Source organism: Heteronotia binoei, chromosome 18 (assembly GCF_032191835.1).
Source record: "Heteronotia binoei isolate CCM8104 ecotype False Entrance Well chromosome 18, APGP_CSIRO_Hbin_v1, whole genome shotgun sequence".
Taxonomy (NCBI): Eukaryota; Metazoa; Chordata; class Lepidosauria; order Squamata; family Gekkonidae; genus Heteronotia; species Heteronotia binoei.
This window is the reverse complement of record NC_083240.1, coordinates 10,906,698-10,926,610: the sequence shown is the minus strand read 5'-3', so window position 1 is coordinate 10,926,610 and position 19,913 is coordinate 10,906,698. Positions and strand designations below refer to the sequence as shown.

Here is a 19,913-nt window from a genome sequence, read left to right as displayed (position 1 = left end):
AATGCAGCTGATAATTCCCTGCAGTGGGGGAAGGTCTCTTGGCCGCCGAATCAACCCCCAACAGTATCCCGCAAAGGGAAACGTGCAACCCCGCTACGGAGTTGCCTTCCTTCGCCGAGGCTTGCTTGCAAAACTGCAGCGGCCAGGCTTCTGGTCGCATCCCCAGGCGTGTATCTCGGCTGGCGCATCCCATTTCCCAGCAGACCGCAAGGCCTGTGAATAATTTAAGCAAAGGCCGCTAATCCATTTTAAAAGACAGGCACTCCTCCCCGGTGTTCTCCCCCCTCCCCTTCCTTTCCCTCTACCTGGGTTTGCAATAACGCAGGCCTCCGGCGCTGCCAAAGGAAGTTGGCTTGGCCAAGTTTTAAATATTTCATTGGACTGGGTTTTGTGCGTGTGTGCATTCCTCCCCGGCTTTCCCCCCCCTGCTGTTGTTTAAAGTGGAAAATAGAAACGTTGGGGTGATGAATGCACCGGAGTATCAATGTGGATGCGGGGAGAGAATGTCTGTCGGAACCCATCAGGAAGCGCATAGATCATCAATTAGCCACACTTGTGGCTAGCCCCCACTGCCCTCCCCCAACCCTCTGTGTCCCGCCCCCAAAACCCGAATAGCAGCCGAATAGGCCAAATCACAACCCCAGTATTGGATTTTAATGGGTAACTTGGTTGGGGTGGGGGGTGGGGAGAGGGCGGATGGAACGCTGAGATGCGTCACTGCTGTGACACAGACCAGCTCCCCTCTCAAACGGCAGGAGGAACGGCCTGGCATCAAACAGTGGACTGAGGGTAAAGGATCTTTCTGTGCTCCCCAACAGAAAGCTGATTTTGGATCTGCGGCATCTGCCACCGGTCTGTGGCTTGCTGTTGTCGTCCTGACTGGCAAAGGGGTTTCCAAGGTTTCAAGCTCCTTTCCCAACCCTGCGATCCAAGAAAAACAACTGAAATTGGAACCTACGTGCAAAACAGAACCCTCTAACCATGGAGCAAGCGTCCTTTCTCAATAAAGAAGATATTGGATTTTGGAGGGGTTTAGATAAAAATATGGAACACAGGTCCATCAGTGGCTATTAGTCACAGAGTGTGTGTGTGTGTATACATATATTTGGCCGCTGTGTGACACAGAATGTTGGACTGGATGGGCCATTGGCCTGATCTAACATGGCTTCTCTTATGTTCTTATGTTATGTTCTTATCCCGCCCTATACTCTGAATCTCAGAGCAGCCACAATTTCTTTTACTTCCCTCCCCCACACAACAGACACCCTGTGAGGTGGGTGGGGCTGAGAGAACTCTCACAGCAGCTGCCCTTTCAAGGACAACTCCTACCAGAGCTATGGCTGACCCAAGGCCATTCCAGCAGCTGCAAGTGGAGGAGTGGGGGAATCAAACCTGGTTCTCCCAGATAAGCGTCTGCACACTTAACCGCTACACCAAACTGGCGCTTTCGATGGGAGTCAAAGAATCGACGCATCCAGCCTGATATTGGCAGCTTGGGTCGACCGCAACTCTTTGGTGTTGTCTGCGGCAATGCCTCTTCCTTGTAGCCTCTTGATCCTCTGCAACCATGCCTCTGTCCCTCTGCATCTATGGCCACCAGTGTTCCCTCTAAGCTGAGTTGGCGTGAGCTAGCTCAGATTCTCAGCTCCGGCTCACGCATTTTTCTCTTCGCTCAGGAAGGATGACCCCAGAGCACACTCATTTGATGCAGCAGCTCACAAAGCAGAATTTTTGCTCACAAGACTCTGCGGCTTAGAGCAGGGGTGGCCAACGGTAGCTCTCCAGATGTTTTTTTTGCCTACAACTCCCATCAGCCCCAGCCAGCATGGCCAATGGCTAGGGCTGATGGGAGTTGTAGGCAAAAACATCTGGAGAGCTACCGTTGGCCACCCCTGGCTTAGAGGGAACACTGGTGGCCACCTCACCCGAACCCAGCTGACCCTTACTGGCTTTCCTTGGCGACGCCCCAGATCCACATGACGTCACGCGCCCCGCTTTTCAGCTATCGGACACCAATGCAGATTCTGTCCATTTAGGGGGGAGGCGTCTGTGCATTTCGTGCATCGTGCAGGGGGTTGGACGAGATGACCCCGGAGGTCCCTTCCAACTCTAGGATTCTATGCCCCAGCAAAGAATTTAAACGTGTCCTCGGCGAAGGCGGCGAGAGGCCCGACGGGGAGGGTGTGTGGAGGTGAGTGGGGCCAGAGCACACGGGGAGGGAAAGAACACTCAAGTCCCGCAGCCGCGGGCGTAACCCACTTACCCTCTGCGGCTAGTGTTTGCCCAGTCGAAGACCTTGTGCATGGCAGTAACTCCTTCCCGCCCCATGGGGGCGACGTCGCCACCGGTCATGATGGCGTAATCCATGCCAGAATGCATGGCTAATTTCTGGAGGAGGAGAGAGAGGGGGGGGGAAAGGGAAAACACAGCGATGATTAAAACGTCCACAACTTCGATGACATGCGGGGGACGAGCGATTCTGCGCCTCTCGGGAAGCTAATACAGTACCCCTGTGCTCCAAGAATTACAGTCTGCGTACCAAGTCGCCTGCCCTCATGGATGAAGAACTCGGAAAGAGGTTAGTAAGCTAAAAGCAAGGGGGGGGGGGGTTGTAGTAGGAGCTCCTTCGCATATTAGGCCACACGCCCCTGATGTAGCCAATCCTCCAGGAGCTTACAGGGCTCTAATACAGAGTTCTAATAGGGTTCAGAACAGGGCAGAATTGGGGGCGCCTCCTCTCAAAATCCGAACCATATCTCCTTGGTGTGGAGGCTTCTGGTTTGGGCCTAGATTTTTAAAACTATTCTCCTGTAAAAGGTCCTGAGTACAATTGAGAGCTGAAGAAAAGAGGCCAGCCTGAAACTGTGGCAGCCATTTTGCGGCTGGCTCCGCCTCCTGCTGCGGCCATTTTGTGGCAGTGCCCACCACGCTGTGTTAGAATCCCAAAGGTGCCTGCAGGTTTGAAAAAGCCGGGGTCCCCTGCAGTACGCGAGGCTGGATCTCAACTCGGGGCTTTGACCTGAGGAACATGGAAATAGCGTTGAGAGCCAGTGTGGTGTCGTGGTGGAGAGCGGTGGACTCTAATCTGGAGAACCAGGTTTGATTCCCCACTCCTCCTCCTCCACATGCAGCCAGCTGGGCGCCCCTTGAGTCAGTCACAGAGCTCTCTCGGCCCAGCCTACCTCACAACAGGGTGTCTGTTGTGGGGAGAGGAAGGGAAAGGAGACTGTAAGCCACTCTGAGACTTCGAGTGAATGGCGGGGTATATAAATCCAACCTTCTTCTTGCCTGACTGACAACCATTGGTGAACTGAAACACCCCCACCCTCGACTCCTCTGCTCTCCACGCTCAGATCTAGGGTTTTTCTCTTCCACAACAAACCCAGATGTAAAAAGGTTAGCAGGCTGAAGCCTCTAGGTCCCAAGGGGGTGCTCTGACTTTGAGAGCCAGTTTGGTGTAGCGGTGAAGTGTGCGGACTCTTATCTGGGAGAACCGGGTTTGATTCCCCACTCCTCCACTTGCACCTGCTGGCATGGCCTTGGATCAGCCATAGCTCTGGCAGAGGTTGTCCTTGAAAGGGCAGCTGCTGTGGGAGCCCTCTCAGCCCCACCCACCTCACAGGGTGTCTGTTGTGGGGCGAGAAGATAAAGGAGATTGTAGGCCGCTCTAAGCCTCTGTCCTTGAAAGGGCAGCTGTTGTGAGAGCCCTCTCAGCCCCACCCATCTCACAGGGCGCCTGTTGCGGGGGGGGGGGGGGGGAGAAGATATAGGAGATTGTACGCCGTCCTGAGTCTCTGATTCAGGGAGAAGGGCGGGGTATAAATCCGCAATTTTTGCCACCAACGGCTCAGCCAAAACGACAAAAAGAGAACGATTCCCTCCAGGTTAGCGTGACGACCTAAAGCCGCCTCTGTATACGGATCGGCATTTCACGATTCCTCCCTGCCGGCGATGATCGTGGTCTGGTGTGTCGCCCGCAACGCTGTTAATTAACGAAGTCAGACTCCCCGGCGTGTGCCGACCAGGCCGGCTACACAAAAAGCTGTGCCTGTGTGTGAGAGGCACATCAATGAATATGAGTCACAGACACATGCTGCACGTAACTTGGGCAATAAATGCTCTGCGGAGAGGCAAGCTGGGAGTCTACGTCCTGCATCAGTTTTGTGTACTGCTGCTCTCATTTTGCAGGTGCTAATCACAGGGGGCGGGGCACGGGAACGCCCACTTTGCACACCAAAGGGCCTTGGTTAAGGGAACTCTGGGGGGTTGGCTGCTGGCCACCAGGTGGTAGCGTTGAGCAGGATGGACCAATCCTCTCGCTGGCTAACAGGCAATTTCCAGTCTTTAAAGGTCAAGGTGGTCCCCTGTGCAAGCACCAGTCGTTTCTGACTCTGGGGCGACGCAGCATCACGACGTTCTCACAGCAGACTTTTTTACGGGGTGGTTTTGCCACTGCCTTCCCCAGTCGTCTACACTCCCCCCCTCCCCCAGCAAGCTCTTACCGACCTCGGAAGGATGGAAGGCTGAGTCAACCTCGAGCCAGCTACCTGAACCCAGCTTCCTCTGGGATCGAACTCAGGTCGTGAACAGAGAGCTCAGACTGCAGTACTGCAGCTTTACCACTTTGTACCATGGGACTCCTATCATAGGGGCTTCTAAAACCCCCCCAAAAGGATGAATAAATGAAGGGTGGTTAGTAACTTATTTGGGGGATGAAGACTCCAATGCTTTTAATCAATTAGGAAAAGGAAAAGGAAAGGTCCCTGTGCAAGCACCAGTCGTTTCTGACTCTGGGGTGACATTTTCACTGCAGACTTTTTTACAGGGTGGTTTGCCATTGCCTTGCCCAGTCATCTACACTTCCCCCCCCCCCCCCAGCAAGCTGGGTCCTCATTTGACTGACCTCGGAAGGATGGAAGGCTGAGTCAACCTTGAGCCGGCTACCTGAAAGCCCAGCTTCTGCCGGGATCGAACTCAGGTCATGAGCAGAGAGGTCGGAGTGCAGTGCTGCAGCTTTACCACTCTGCGCCACAGGGCGTCTCTTTTCCAGTCTTTATGCTATGCCAACACAGTGGAAAGGCGCCCTCTTGGCATGCAGACAGTTCTTGGTTCAAGTACCCATAAAAGACTCTGAGATGGCTCCGAAAGACCCAGAGAGCCTCAAAGCAGCTGGTGTAGACTTAAAGCGAGGCAACAGTTGGACTCAGGATTATGGCAGGATTTCTTTGCACAAGAGTAGGGTGGGGGGCATAACCAGGGCTTTTTTTTTTGTAGCAGGACCTTCTTTGCATATTAGGCCACAGCAAAAGAGCTAGATTCAAATCCAGGAGCACCTTAGAAACCAACAAGAGCGTTGGGATATGGGCTTTTGAGAGTCAAAACTCCCTTCGTCAGAAGCGTAAGTATCTGGAGAGTTGACTCACAAAAGCTTCTACCCGCCAAATCTTGCTGGTCTCCAGTCTGTGTTTTAACTATGTTTGCCATGCGCACGAGCTCTAATCCAGGCTGAGCACATGCCCCAGTTCTGGAAGAGCACAGAAACGAGTGCTCTGTGCGGTGGCAGGGCTGGAATTCTGTTTTCTGGGAATCTCAGCTTCAGTACTGTTTAAAAAAAACCAAGGCCTTAGTCCTCGTGGCAGTGCAGTTCGAAGCACACAGGCGTGCCATCTGCTGAAAGAAGCCGCCAGAGAGGCTAAATATGAATTTTTACGACTTGGGAAAACCAGAACAAATGACGTAAAACCGGGATTTTTAGTTTTGTTTTTGTTTTTTTTAAAAAATGCAGAATACGTTATGCAAAACGAGAGATGTACATTTGCATCATTGGCACAGCTCTTCTTGATGCACTGTTTTAACCTTAAACCACCCCCCCACAACAGAGAATGTTAACAAAGACTTGGCTATTGTCCCATGAACCTGACTCCTCCCGACCCAGAAATACAACCGGCTCTCGTTACCTTTGCAAAGAGAGTTTTCCCGGTCCCGGGAGGGCCGTACATGAGGATGTTCCGGTACAAGCTCTTGTTGTTCCTCGTGTTCCGGGTCGCGATGGCAATGTCTCTCACGCGCTCCTCCAGCTTGGGCTGGAAAACGAAAGGACAGCACTCGACAAACAGAAGGAATCCAAAGGCCTGTCCTGTCTGGTACCCCGTTCCCTGCAATGGCCGGCGCCAGGAAGCCCACAAACAACATAGGAAGGGAAAAGCTCTTCTCTAGGGATAGTTTCCAGCACCTGGTAATTCGGGGGTATACTGCCCTTTAAGTTGGAGGTTCTATTCCCTGCTATTGTGGTAAACAGCTGCTAGTAAGAGCGTCCTGCCGTGAATTTATCTTAGAGACTGTTAAAGGTAAAGCACCAGTCGTTTTTGACTCTGGGATGACGTTGCTTTCACAACGTTTTCACGGCAGACTTTTTACGGGGTGGTTTGCCATTGCCTTCCCCAGTCATCTACGCTTCCCCCCCCAGCAAGCTGGACACTCATTTTACCGACCTCGGAAGGATGGAAGGCTGAGTCAACCTGGAACCAGCTACCTGAACCAGATTCCGCCGGGATCGAACTCAGGTCGTGAGCAGAGTGCTCCGACTGTAGTACTGCAGCCTTACCACTCTGCACCACGGGGCTCTATTAGATTGTTAAGAACTTATAAAAATGTGTTGTATAAACACTGGGGTGGATCTTATTGTGTTTAATGTAAAAAAAGTATCATTTGCCCTGGAAGCACAGAAGGTTGGCCTGATCCAAGATGGCTTCTCTTAGTTCTTACTTACACTGAGAACCACTCCTTCAAGAGCGTCTTGGGGTTTGCTGGCCAGCCGCTTACCCACCTAGAAAGAAAAGAGAAGAGCTGTCGCATGAACAGCGGTGTATTCAACATGCGGCGCTGCTGCTAATGGGGGATGAAACGTATCAAGCCAACAAGCCTTCGAAAACTGAAGGATTTGGGATGGGATCTTCTGATACTTTGATAGGCTTCAGTTTTATGACGTTACTTAGGCATTATATTAAAGGCAGCCCATTAATGCATGTTCTCCCACGAGTGAGAACTTCTGCCATTTGCCGACTCACCTGGGGCGAGTCGCTGTTCCTGTGGGGTGAGCAGGAACAGCCAATACTTCCCAAAGTTTCCTGTAAGGCTCTTTAAGAAAACTAACAGGTTAACATCACCCCACTGCAAAAGTCCTTTAAGGCTAGGGAGAGAGGACGGGGACGGAGGATAAAGACCGACATATCTATGGGACCGCCTCTCCCCATATGTGCCCTGGAGATCACCACAATCCAGTACATAACATCTGCTGACCGTCCCTAGTCCAAAGGATGTCCGACTTCCCTCAACCAGAGTCAGGGCCTTTATAGCCTGATGGAATCAGCTCCCTTTAGAGATCTGGGCCCTCACTGAATTACCTTTCTGTAGGGCCTATAAGACGGAACTATTCCACCAAGCCTTTAGTTGAGGCAACGGACGTCCTACTCCATTGGCTGGCCCTACGCTATGGTGCCATCTCTGCTGTAATATGAATTTTACTCTACCTACTGTTTTTTAGGCTCTCGGTTTATATAACATGTGCCCATCTGAGCTGCTATTTATAACACATGCGATCTATCAAATTGTCTTGTTACTCTGACTAGGTTTTAACTGTTGTTTTCTATTGCTTTTAGAATGCTGTAATCTGCCCTGAGCCCATTTTGGGAATGGGCGGATGAGAAATTGCTGAAATAAAATAAAAATAAAGGCTGAGAGAAAGGGAAACCAGGCAAGCAGACAATTTTGGGTTGAGGCAGTCTGAAAAGAACTGCCACTTACCTTCACGGGATGCTTGAGCGCCTCCAGCAGGCCGATGCGGGAAGTCTCCCTCACCAAGGACGGCTTGCCCAAGCGAGCCTCGATATACCGCCCGGCGACTGCCGTGGCGTTCTTGGCGCTGTAAATGCCAACGGCCAGGAGGGTTAAGCCAGCCACCTGTCAAAGGGAAAAGAAGGGAAGTGAACGCTGGTTTCTTGCAGAGTGGTGGAGAGTGGGCATGGCGGATTGGTAGAACTTAATACAAAACGGAATAGGCAGGCCGTCCATTTTATTAAACAGACTATCATCTAAAGATCAATAGCACCTCGAATGTTTTTAAGATTTTTTATGTTTTAATTGTATTTTGTGTTTCAGGTGTTCCATGTGCATACATGAACACGTAAGCTGCCCCGGAGCCTGCTTTGGCGGGGAGGATGGGATATAAATAGAAATAAATAAATAAAGCGTGTCAAGGGTTCGGGAGACCCGGATTCAAATCCCGGCTCCCCCATGAAACTTGAGGATGCGCCAATCGCTGGGCAGGATAAAAGTGTTATGAGATACAAACGTACACACATGTGATTTGACTTTTAAAATCAATTAAAATCCTAAAGTATGGCTTCACTAAACATATGAAGCTGCCTTATACTGAATAAGACCCTCGGTCCATCAAAATCAGTATTGTCCACTCAGACTGGCAGTGGCTCTCCAGGGTCTCAGCTGAGGTTTTTCACACCTATTTGCCTGGACTCTTTTTAGTCGGAGATGCCAGGGATTGAACCAGGGACCTTCTGCTTCCCAAGCAGATGCTCTACCACTGAGCCACCGCCCCTCAAGAACGATTGCACACACTCCTGGAACACTTACAGTATGTAGTACTTTCCACATGCCATATGCTTCATGTAAGCCCACCTATGTTTTTGTTCCTACCTATGTTTTTGCCTCAGTCACAAAGAGGGCAAGTACTTAAGCAGGTGTAACGTTGGGAAAGGCTCGGGTTCAAATCCACAGTCAGTCACAAGACTAATTTGGACGGCCTACGATTGTGTCGCAGCCTAGCCTACCTTACAAGGCTGGCGCGAGGGGAAAGAGGTGGTGAACTGCACACGTCCCACCCTGACTACCACGCATGAGAGGTGGAATACGGCTGGGACCCACAATCCTTCAAATCACGCCATTGCTCCAGATCTTAAGGCAGGCATCTGAGTCAGGGTAAACTTCCGGCCCCTTTCGGGGGCTTGATTTTCCACTCTCTTGTGCTAACAGCTTTCTTCACGGCACAGGAAATTAAGTTCCACCGCGCTCAAAAAATCCTGACCTGGGTAACCCAGGCAAGCTCAGTCTCGCCAGACCTTGGCAGCTGATCAAGGCCAACACTGGCAAGTACTTGGATGGGAGACCTCCTTGGAATACCAGCAGTTGGGAGGGCAGGGCAGGCTTTATCCAGCAAACCTCTCCGAATATCCTCCAGGCCCCCAATAGGGGTCAGGCACCAGAGGTTGCCATGACTTAAAGGTGCACACACACACACACACACACACACAAATCCTGCCATCTTTTAAGAGGAAGCTGTTACTGGACACTTCTGCTGGCTAGGCAAGAAAGATCCGGGGCTTGTGCAAACACTGGAGAATCCCCGGAGATGAGTTCTGGAGGGCAGCAGCAGCAGAGGGGCAGCGTCAGAACGGGTCAAGGGAAACTCGGGACCCTGCTGAGAGCCAGTTTGGTGTAGGTTAAGTGCACGGACTCTTATCCGGGAGAACCGGGTTTGATTCCCCACTCCTCCACTTGCAGCTGCTGAGTCAGCCATAGCTATCGCAGGAGTTTGTCCTTGAAAGGGCAGCTTCCAGGAGAGCCCTCTCAGCCTCACCCACCTCACAGGGTGTCTGTTGTGGGAGAGGAAGATAAAGGAGATTGTAAGCCGTTCTGAGTCTCTGATTCCGAGAGGAGGGCGGGGTATAAATCTGCAGTTCTTTTAAAAACCACCCGCTTGGAACGGCCAAAATGAGAAGGGTGCGTTTGCATGCGTGTTATCAAGCGCTTCAAGAGGTAAATGAGCTACACTCAGCTAAGTAGGCTACCAGATAAGCAGGGCAGGGAAAACGGCTCTACTCTAGGAGTATGCAATACCCACCCACCCCAGAACAAACTGTGGCACGTCAGACCTTTCTGCTTGGCACACAAGGCCAGCGGTTCTTCACATCCGATGATGCCATGCGGAGCTGGCAGTGCTGCTGGAATCCGAGCTTGCCTTCAGTTGGGTCAGCCCTACCCCCTCCCCTCATTTGCTGGCCCACGACCATCTGCGCAGGGAGGATGGGCAGGAGTTTCAGCCCTCAGGCCAAACACCTGGCAGCCAGGCTGCTTTGCACCAAGCGGGAAAGAAGCTGACAGGGGTTGCCTAGTGACTGTCAAAGGCCCCCTTTCCTTTTTGGCTGTCGCTCGGCAACCGCAACAGGCTTCGCTTCCACCTTGAAACTGCCAATATCCTCTTGGCTCTGTCCCCAAGCCACTTACGGGCCGGCCCCCGGAGGAGGGGGGCGGGGAGACACAGACAGCCCGGCGGCTGCTGAGGGAACACAACCTTCTTCCTTCTCCGTCAACCTCTGTTTTGGCAAAATGGCTTCAAGGGAGGCTGGAAGATGTCTTCAGCGGATGCCTCCCCCCTTTGACTGAATTCGTTACACTAGGATCGTTGGGAGTTTTGAGGGAAAAAGAGACAGGGTGAAGGCACCAGGCCTGGGCCCTGAGGTCTGGAGCTTCCCTGCAGCGCCGGAGTGATTCGAACAGCTGGCGATTCAGGCGAGAGGCGAAGGAAAGAGCAACTCAGAGCTCTGCAAATCGGGCTGGGTTCGAAAGCCGCAAAACAAAAATATTGGCCGCCCTCGCCAATGTGTGGCAAAAGGCGCCACCTAGTGAACCGACAGTGCAAATACAGCTAGTGGGGGGAAATAAAAATCCCGTAGGGAACACCCACCATGAAGACCATTTAAGTTCCTCTCTCCCCCGCCACTCTGTCCACAGGTAATACAGAACACAAAGCTAGCAAGGAAGATTTAAGGCCTGGTGTCTCCATTCAAAGGACATCGGGTCACAAGTGGCATGGGAGAGATTCTTCTCTGCCCAACAGCCAGTCAGACTAGATCCTAACTGTTTTCGGCCTGTGGGTACCTTTGGAATTCTGACCCAGCATGGTACGCACAGCAACAAATGGTTGCCGTGGGAGACAAAACCAGCCACAAAATGGCTGCCTCAGCCTACCTTCAGCCATACCATGATGATCCTTGTAGTGGGGCGACGGCTGCTACCAAAGCAACATTTTAAAAAATCTGTAGGGTCATTCCAATCTCCAGCGGCCAATAGCCTCTCCCAGCTTAATTTTTTTTTTTTTTTGCCAGGCTCCAGAAAAAGTGTTGCCAGCATTATACAATGCTTAGCTAAATGGATGGATGGTCTGACTTGGTGGAAAGCAAATTTATGCAGTTTTGAAGACAGGTTATCAGGCCTCAAAGGCCGCGAACCTATTAAATTGATCGCTGGTCCCAGGAAAGGCCCAAAGGCCCCAAAGAACCTCAGCTGGTCACAGGAGGCTATTATGAGCCAGTCATAAGAATAAAAGAGAAGCCATGTTGGATCAGGCCAATGGCCTATCTAGTCCAACACTCTGTGTCACACAGTGGCCAAAAAAACCCACCCAAGTGCCATCAGGAGGTTCATAAGTGGGGCTTGAAGCCCTTCCACTTTGCCCCCCCCCTCAATGACCAGGAATACAGAGCATCACTGCCCCAGACAGTTCCAATAATATGCTGTGGCTAATAGCCACTGATGGACCTCTGCTCCATATTTTTATCCAATCCCCTCTTGAAGCTGGCTATGCTTGGAGCGGCCACCACCTCCTGTGGCAGTGAATTCCATGTGTAAATCACCCTTTGGGTGAAGAAGGACTTCCTTTTATCCATTTTAACCTGTCTGCTCAGCAATTTCATTGAATGCCCACGAGTTCTTGTATTGTGAGAAAGGGAGAAAAGTACTTCTTTCCCTACTTTCTCCATCCCATGCATAATCTTGTAAACCTCTATCATGTCACCCCGCAGTCTCAACAGATGTTGTGTTCTAGCCCAAAGCCTCGAACGAGGAGGCGAAGACCACCCTTAAACATCTCCTCCCTTACCGTGGCTGTCACTTTGTCCCAGTCGGTCACAAAGGCACGGAATCCTTCCCCAAACAGAGTCCCAGCTGTCCTAGGAAGCAAAACATAGAAGTCGAGAAGACACAGAGTGGTGGAGAAAACACCTCCCTCAAGCCAAGCTGCAGCCCGTTAAACTCGCTTCAACAGGGGGGGGAGACTGACTTAAACTTCGATTGATTGAGCAATAGGAGTTGAAGCTTACAGCCATATTAATTTATTCAGACAAACACCAGAAGAGCCCTGCTGGATCAAACCAGTAGTCCATCTAGTCTGGCATCCTGTCTCACACAGTGGCCAACCAGTTCCTCTGGAGGGCTAACAACAGGACAGAGAGGCCGAGGCCTTCATAAGAACATCAGAAGAGCCCTGCTGGATCAGACTAATAGTCCATCTAGTCCAGCCTCCTGTCTCACGCAGTGGCCAACTGGTTCCTCTGGAGGGCCAACAACAGGGCAGAGAGGCCGAGGGCTTCATAAGAACATCAGAAGAGCCCTGCTGGATCAGACCAGTGGCCCTTCTAGTCCAGCATCCTGTCTCATGCAGTGGCCAACCAGTTTCTCTGGAGGGCCAACAGCAGGGCATAGAGGCCGAGGCCTTCATAAGAACATCAGAAGAGCCCTGCTGGATCAGACTAATAGTCCATCTAGTCCAGCCTCCTGTCTCACGCAGTGGCCAACTGGTTCCTCTGGAGGGCCAACAACAGGGCAGAGAGGCCGAGGGCTTCATAAGAACATCAGAAGAGCCCTGCTGGATCAGACCAGTGGCCCTTCTAGTCCAGCATCCTGTCTCATGCAGTGGCCAACCTGTTCCTCTGGAGGGCCAACAACAGGGCAGAAAGGCCGAGGCCTTCATAAGAACATCAGAAGAGCCCTGCTGGATCAGACTAATAGTCCATCTAGTCCAGCCTCCTGTCTCACGCAGTGGCCAACTGGTTCCTCTGGAGGGCCAACAGCAGGGCAGAGAGGCCGAGGCCTTCATAAGAACATCAGAAGAGCCCTGCTGGATCAGACTAATAGTCCATCTAGTCCAGCATCCTGTCTCACGCAGTGGCCAACTGGTTCCTCTGGAGGGCCAACAGCAGGGCAGAGAGGCCGAGGCTTTCTCCTGATATTGCCTCCTGGCAATATCGTGCCTCCGGGATTCAAAGGCTTAGTGCCTCTGAATGTAGAAGTTCCAGTTGGTCACTGTTAGGGATGGCCATGAACCAGGGAAACGGAGGTTCATCCCGGTTTGGGAAGAAGAACTGCAGATTTATACCCCGCCCTTCTCTCTGAATCAGAGACTTAGAGCAGCTTACAATCTCCTTTATCTTCTTCCTCCACAACAGACACCCTATGAGGTGGGTGGGGCTGAGAGAGCTGCCGTTTCAAGGACAGCCTCTACAAGAGCCATGGCTGACCCAAGGCCATTCCAGCAGCTGCAAGTGAAGGAGTGGGGAATCAAACCCAGTTCTCCAAGGGGAGGAGCAGGAGGAGAAGACCGTAGATTTATACCCCATCCTTCTCTCTGAATCGGAGAGCGGCGTAGAATCTCCTTTATTTCCTCCCCCCACAACAGACACCCTGTGAGGTTGGTGGGGCTGAGAGGGCTCTCTCAGAAGCTGTGCTTGAAGTCATGCAAATCAAGAGCCTCCCTGTTAACTGAGCCAGTTCAGGTCATGAGGTTTGGGGGAGGATCTGGGATCTTCTCTCCCTCCTTTCTGCTGGGGGCAGATCCCTGAGGCCAGCAGAAGGAAAGGGGGCGAAGATCTTGAAAAAGCAAATTAAAGGGAATGCTTGGGAGCCACTTTGGTGTAGTGGTTAAGTGCGTGGACTCTTATCTGGGAGAATCTGGTTTGATCCCCCACTCCTCCACTTGCACCTGCTGGAATGGCCTTGGGTCAGCCATAGCTCTGGCAGAGCTGTCCTTGAAAGGGCAGCTTCTGGGAGCGCTCTCTCAGCCCCACCCACCTCACGGGGTGTCTGTTTTGGGGAAAGGAGTTAAGGGAGATTGTGAGCCACTCTGAGTCTTTGATTCAGAGAGAAGGGCAGGGTATAAATCTGCAATTCTTCTTCTTCTTGGAAGTGGTGGGAGGAAATTGCTGAAATGGCTTGCCTCCATTTTAGCTTATTCTTCACAGCCAACATGCTCATGAAAGCTTACCCAACATTCAACTTTGCTGAGTCTTAAAGGTGTCACTGGACTCAAATGAGAAAAAACAAGAGTTGGTCTTTCTACCCTGCTTTTTTCTCTATCCTCAGCGCGGCTTCCGGTCTCCTTCCCTTCCTCTCCCCTCAGCAGGCACCTTGTGAGGCACGTGGGGCTGAGAGAACAGTGACTGATCCAGGGTCGCCCAACAGGCCTCGTGGGGAAGAGGAGTGAGGAATCAAACCTGGCTGCCCTGATTAGGACTAGGTGGGCAACTGCCAGAGCTGTCAACATGTATGTGTTCTTAAGCAAAAAGTGAAGGGTTTGGATCTCTTGACATAGCTCACATCTGCCTTGAGGCAAGTAAGATTGCTTTTGCTTTGCAAATTTAAGACTACAACTTCAATCGGGGGACCAAACCAAACCACTCAACCAATACAGGAAGAAGAAGCCTGCAGATTTATACCTTGCCCTTCTCTCTGAATCAGAGACTCAGAGCACCTTACAATCTCCTATATCTTCTCCCCCCACAAAAGACACCCTGTGAGGCAGGTGGTGCTGAGAGGGCTCTCACAGGAGCTGCCCTTGCAAGGACAACCTCTGCCAGAGCTATGGCTGACCCAAGGCCATTCCAGCAGCTGCAAGTGAAGGAGAAGAAGCAGCCTGCAGGTTTATACCCCGCCCTTCTCTCTGAATCAGAAACTCAAGAGCGCCTTACAATCTCCTATATCTTCTTCCCCCACAACAGACACCCTGTGAGGTGGATGGGGCTGAGAGGGCTCTCACAGCAGCTGCCCTCTCAAGGACAACTCCTACGAGAGCTATGGGTGACCCAAGGCCATTCTAGCAGTAAGTGGAGGAGTGGGGAATCAAACTCGGTTCTCCCAGGTAAGAGTTCGCACACTTAACCACTGCACCAAACTGGCTCTCTGGAAGGCAGGACACTTCCGTCAGACACGATGCATCAACAGGTATAAACATACTTGAGGGAATCCAGCACCGTCTGGCGATGCTCGGCTGCTTTCAGCCGGATTTGCTCTCGGATCAGATCGGCGTTCTCTCGTTCGGCTTTCGCCCGGGCTCGGGCCTCGGCTTCGATGCGCAACATCTCGTTCTTGTGCCGAAGCTCCATTTCCCGCTCCACCGTAGCTGGGGATGAAATGTGGGGTTACTGGCTATGATTTGGGACACGCTAGGCAGGAAACTGGGGGTTGGGGGAAATAAACAGCAAGGGAAGAAGGAACACGCGGGGTTCTGCGGCCCCGCAAGAGATAGGAAACGAGGCACCTACAGGGTAGGTAGCGAGATCCTTTGGACACAAGGAACGTCTTGCTGGATCGAACCAAAATGCTGTTCAATTCAGCACTTTGGCAGATGGAGAGCGAACAGAAGGCTTTCTGCTCTCCTTGACCCAATGGCAGGCAGAGGCCTCAATTCATAGCTGCGAACAGCTCATGCGTGGGGAATGAGGGCCTCGATAACCCCGTTTTGCCTCCAAGGAGGGGGAAAAGACAATCAGCGGGGGGGGGGGGGGCGGGTCTTACCGCGTCTCATGGCTTCCTGTTTCTGAACCGACTCCTCCTGCTTCCTCAAGTTCTCTTCGTTGAGAAGTTGCTGCAGAGAGAAAACCGCAGTCCCCAAATGATCTCGGGCTGTCAGGGAGGGGGAAGGAGGGGGGTGCTCTCATTTAAGAGTTCCGGGGAGCAACCCTGGGCATCCTTGAGGCGTCCTGCCCAGGAGTGGAATTCTAGCAGGAGCTCCTTTGCAGTTTAGGCCACACCCCCTGAGGTAGCCAATCCTCCAAGAGCTTACAAGGCTCTTTTTTGTAAACTCTTGGAGGATTGGCTACATCAGGGGGAGTGGCCTAATATGCAAAGGAGCTCCTGCTAGAATTCAACCCCTGGTCCCGTCCAAGTACTAAACAGGGCCGACCCTGCTAAACTTCTGAGATTTGGCTAATCAGGGTCATCCAAGTCAGGGCCCTTTCTTTCTCGTCCTCTCTCTCTTTTTCTTTCTTTCTCTCCTCTCTCCTTCATTCTCTTTCTTTCTCTCCCTCTCTCTTTCTCCCTCTTTCTTTCTCTCTCTCTCTCCTTTCTTTTTTCTTCCTCTCTCTCTCTTTCTTTCTCTCTCCTCCTTTCTCTTTCTTTCTCTCCCTCTCTCTTTTTCTTTATTTCTCTCTCCTTTCTCTTTCTGTCTTTCTCTCCCTCTCTCTCTTTCTCCCTCTCTTTTTTTCTTTCTTTCTCTCTCTCTCTCTCTCTTCTTTCTTTCCCCCTCTCTCTCTTTCTTGGGATTTCTATCCCGCCCATCCTGCCAAGGCAGCTTAGGGCGGGTTACAACATTAATACAATACATCCGTGTGAATGAGAATATAAAAATAAAAATTCCTCCACAGAAAACAATCAATGTAACAATATAGAACATCAAGATGGCAAAACTTCTTTGTTTGCTCAACGATATTTAAGATCTAATTCAGTTCAATTTACATCATTCATGAGCAGGCAAGAGAGAGGTCTGGGCTAACTCTGGCCGGAGGGGCTGATCTAGCAAGTGTCTGTGTCCTCAGCCACAAGCCTGGCAGAAGAGCTCTGTCTCACAGGCCCCGCGGAACTACAGCAAGTCCTGCAGGGCCCTGATCCGCTGTGGGTACACAGAGGCAAGGAGAAAAGATACACTTTTGGGAGGGAAGAGGCGGCCGAGGGACTCACCTGCTGCCGCAGTTGGTCTTCGTACCGCTGTCTGGCCAGCTTGTCTTGGTACTGCGCTCTCTGCGAGGACAAAACACAAGGCACGGTGGGGAGGTTAAATGCAAGAAAACAAAGGATGCCAGTTTTTGCAAATCTAGGCAATCTGATTTCACTGAGAAATGGATCCCTGTTTGAGATTTTTTTGCCCTCCCATGATATAGTTCCAGACAAAATTAAGTCTCTTAACTTTTCTTAACTCTCTTAATCTTTTTTTTACCATAAGTCATTAAGAGGTTATTATTCTTCAATACTTTGGTGTAGACTCTTCAAGTATTTTGTATAACGGCTTCTAATCTTAAATGTTGACTAGGATGGTTTGCGATTTAAGTTATGCCTCCTCGGCGTTGGCGACAGCACTGCCTTGTGAATGGATATTAATCGTTAACTGTTATTCTAATATGCCTACCACTTTGTCAGAACTCTGAATTCAATAAACTGTTCAATTTTCTTTTTTTTTAAAGTTAAACTTTGTACAAAAAGACCTGGATTGCTGGCCAAAGGGAGCCCCTGTCAAAAGGCAGGGCTTTTTTTTGGTAGCAGGAGCTCCTTTGCATATTAGGCCACGCCCCCTGATGTAGCCAATCCTCCAAGAGCTTACTGTAGGCCCTATACTAAGAGCCCTCTAAGCTCTTGAAGGATTGGCCACATAAGAGAGATGTGGCCTAATATGCAAAGGAGTTACTGCAACAAAAAAAGCCCTGTCAAAAGGGATATGGCTAGAAGCGCAGTAGACATGTGCGTGCTTACCAGGGGATTATATCATGGCCACAGTGTGTTAATAACCCCCCGCCCTTGCCTGGTTGAAACAAAGCCAGACTGCTACGTGAAACAGGATGCTGGACTTAGATGGCCCAATCCAACAACGATGCTACTGCTCTTAGATGAACATATGAAGCTGCCTTCTACTGACTCAGACCCTTGGTCCATCAAAGTCAGTATTGTCTTTTCAGACTGGCAGCGGCTCTCCAGGGTCTCAAGCTGAGGATTTTCATGCCTACTTGCCTGGACCCTTTTTGGAGATGCCAGGGATTGAACCTGGGACCTTCTGCTTACCAAGCAGATGCTCTACCACTGAGCCACCGTCCCTCCCCTTGCTGTGTGTCTCTATCTCCTCTCCACAGAAACCCTCCCACGTCTCCTTACCGCTTGCTGCTGCCTCGTCTCCTCACCGAGCGTTTTCCTCCTCTCTTCTGCTTGGATCCGGACCTGTTCGTTTTTCAGCTGCTCGATGGCGGCCTCGTACTCCTAGGAGACCAAAATCACGGGGAAGTTGCCGGAAATCGAGACAGCACAAATGGAAAAGTGAAAAAGGAGGACGGAAAGTTGGCGCTTCAGCTTCTTTAGCACCAATGCCACCACGCTGGCTTTATAGCCTAAAACAGGGATGGCCAACGGTAGCTCTCCAGATGTACCATACCAAACCTTTAATGGCATAATAGATTCAGATAAAAATACACAGAATATAAAAATTTAAACATTGGAGATAAAATCAAAATAAAACCGAGCTTACAGATACATTCAAACATGGTCAGAATTAAATTTAAGGATGTCAGCCAGAAATTTTGCCACAGCCTCACTAACCACCCCCTCAGTATCACTCAATAAATAATAACAGGGTGGCAGAATAGACAAATCTGGAGAAAAAGAAAGCTTGCCAAATAAATCTTTACGGAGGTTATGGTAAAAAGAACAATCAAGCAATATATGCTGGATTGAGTCAGGGGTATTCGCTCCACAGGAGCAAAGTCTGTTGGCTAAAGGGACTCGCTGATATCTCCCTTGTAAAACTTTGGAGGGAAACGCGTTTAGTCTGGCCAACATAAATGCCCTGCGATGACTTGGAGTGGTTAGGTCTGATAGATAATTGGACCTGTTCATTTTTTAGCTGCTCGATGGCGGCCTCGTACTCCTAGGAGACCAAAATCACGGGGAAGTTGCCGGAAATTGAGACAGCGCAAATGGAAAAGTGAAAAAGGAGGACGGAAAGTTGGCGCTTCAGCTTCTTTAGCACCAATGCCACCACGCTGGCTTTATAGCCTAAAACAGGGGTGGCCAACGGTAGCTCTCCAGATGTTTTTTGCCTACAACTCCCATCAGCCCCAGCCATTGGCCATGCTGGCTGGGGCTGATGGGAGTTGTAGGCAAAAAAAACCAACTGGAGAGCTACCGTTGGCCACCCCTGGCCGAAGAGCATTGGCGTAGCTCCCTCTAACCAACAGCCTTTTAACTGCAAATGCCAGGGCCTGAATCTAGAACCTTTGGCACACACAGCACGTGCTCTGCCACTGAGCCGTGGCCCCACAAAGAAGACTGAACTGGATTCATTTTTTTTTCCGATTCCGACCCACCTTCAGTTTGGACTGCTGTTCCAACTGCAGCGTCTGCTCCTGCATCTGGGCCAGGCCGAGGGCCTCCTTGGCGTGGCCTGGAAACGAGAACGTGGCCGGTCAGTTTCTCCCCGTGGCAGACCAACCCCTCCCCCCCACCTCACCCTTTTACAAGACAGCCGAGCAGAACCCAGCATGGGGCTCTACAGCAGGGATGGCCAAACATGCTTAGTGTAACAGCCACAGAATAAAAGTTAGATGTTTGAGGGAGGGAGGGAAGGAGAATAAATGGGGGAGGGAGAGATGAAAGAAAGCAACTTTAACTTTAAATGCATTCTCCAAGCCACCAACTGGTTTGACTTGGAGAAATGTCAGGGTGGTGGGGGCTTCAAGAGCCACACGATCTGTGCGAAAGAACCACACGTGGCTCCCGAGCCCCAGTTTGACCACCCCTGCTGAACAGATTTAAACTGGCTTCCCACCCACCACCTCCAGTCCTGCAGACCTGATCTATGGAGAATCCGGAACTACAACATCCAGAAGATCAAAAAAAGACTGGTGCCCACCCCAGCCGGCCAGCCCAACGCAGAGTATGAAGACTAAAGAAACACTGAAGACGCAGTCTTGGCTCTTACATTAATAGAACGGGGGGCAGCCGCGGCAGAGCTGAGTCCCCCCATCAGAGCTGGCTATTACAGAATATGTAGGCATTAATGTGACTAGGGCTCCCAACCTCTCCCCTAT

The 19,913-nt window shown here is 51.1% G+C and overlaps 1 protein-coding gene across 1 annotated transcript in view; it reads right to left on the bottom strand.

Annotated features, from left to right (window-relative positions):
- Positions 1-19,913, bottom strand: part of ATAD3A (ATPase family AAA domain containing 3A) — a 42,214-nt gene that overhangs the window by 18,291 nt on the left and 4,010 nt on the right. Inside the window, exons 2-11 of the mRNA XM_060259295.1 lie at positions 19,191-19,267; positions 17,986-18,087; positions 16,804-16,863; positions 15,643-15,712; positions 15,082-15,247; positions 11,954-12,023; positions 7,804-7,959; positions 6,770-6,826; positions 5,958-6,083; positions 2,264-2,388 (exon numbers count right to left, since the gene is read on the bottom strand). Coding sequence (XP_060115278.1) covers positions 2,264-2,388; positions 5,958-6,083; positions 6,770-6,826; positions 7,804-7,959; positions 11,954-12,023; positions 15,082-15,247; positions 15,643-15,712; positions 16,804-16,863; positions 17,986-18,087; positions 19,191-19,267 — 1,009 coding nt within the window. The remainder of the gene's footprint in view (positions 1-2,263; positions 2,389-5,957; positions 6,084-6,769; positions 6,827-7,803; positions 7,960-11,953; positions 12,024-15,081; positions 15,248-15,642; positions 15,713-16,803; positions 16,864-17,985; positions 18,088-19,190; positions 19,268-19,913) is intronic.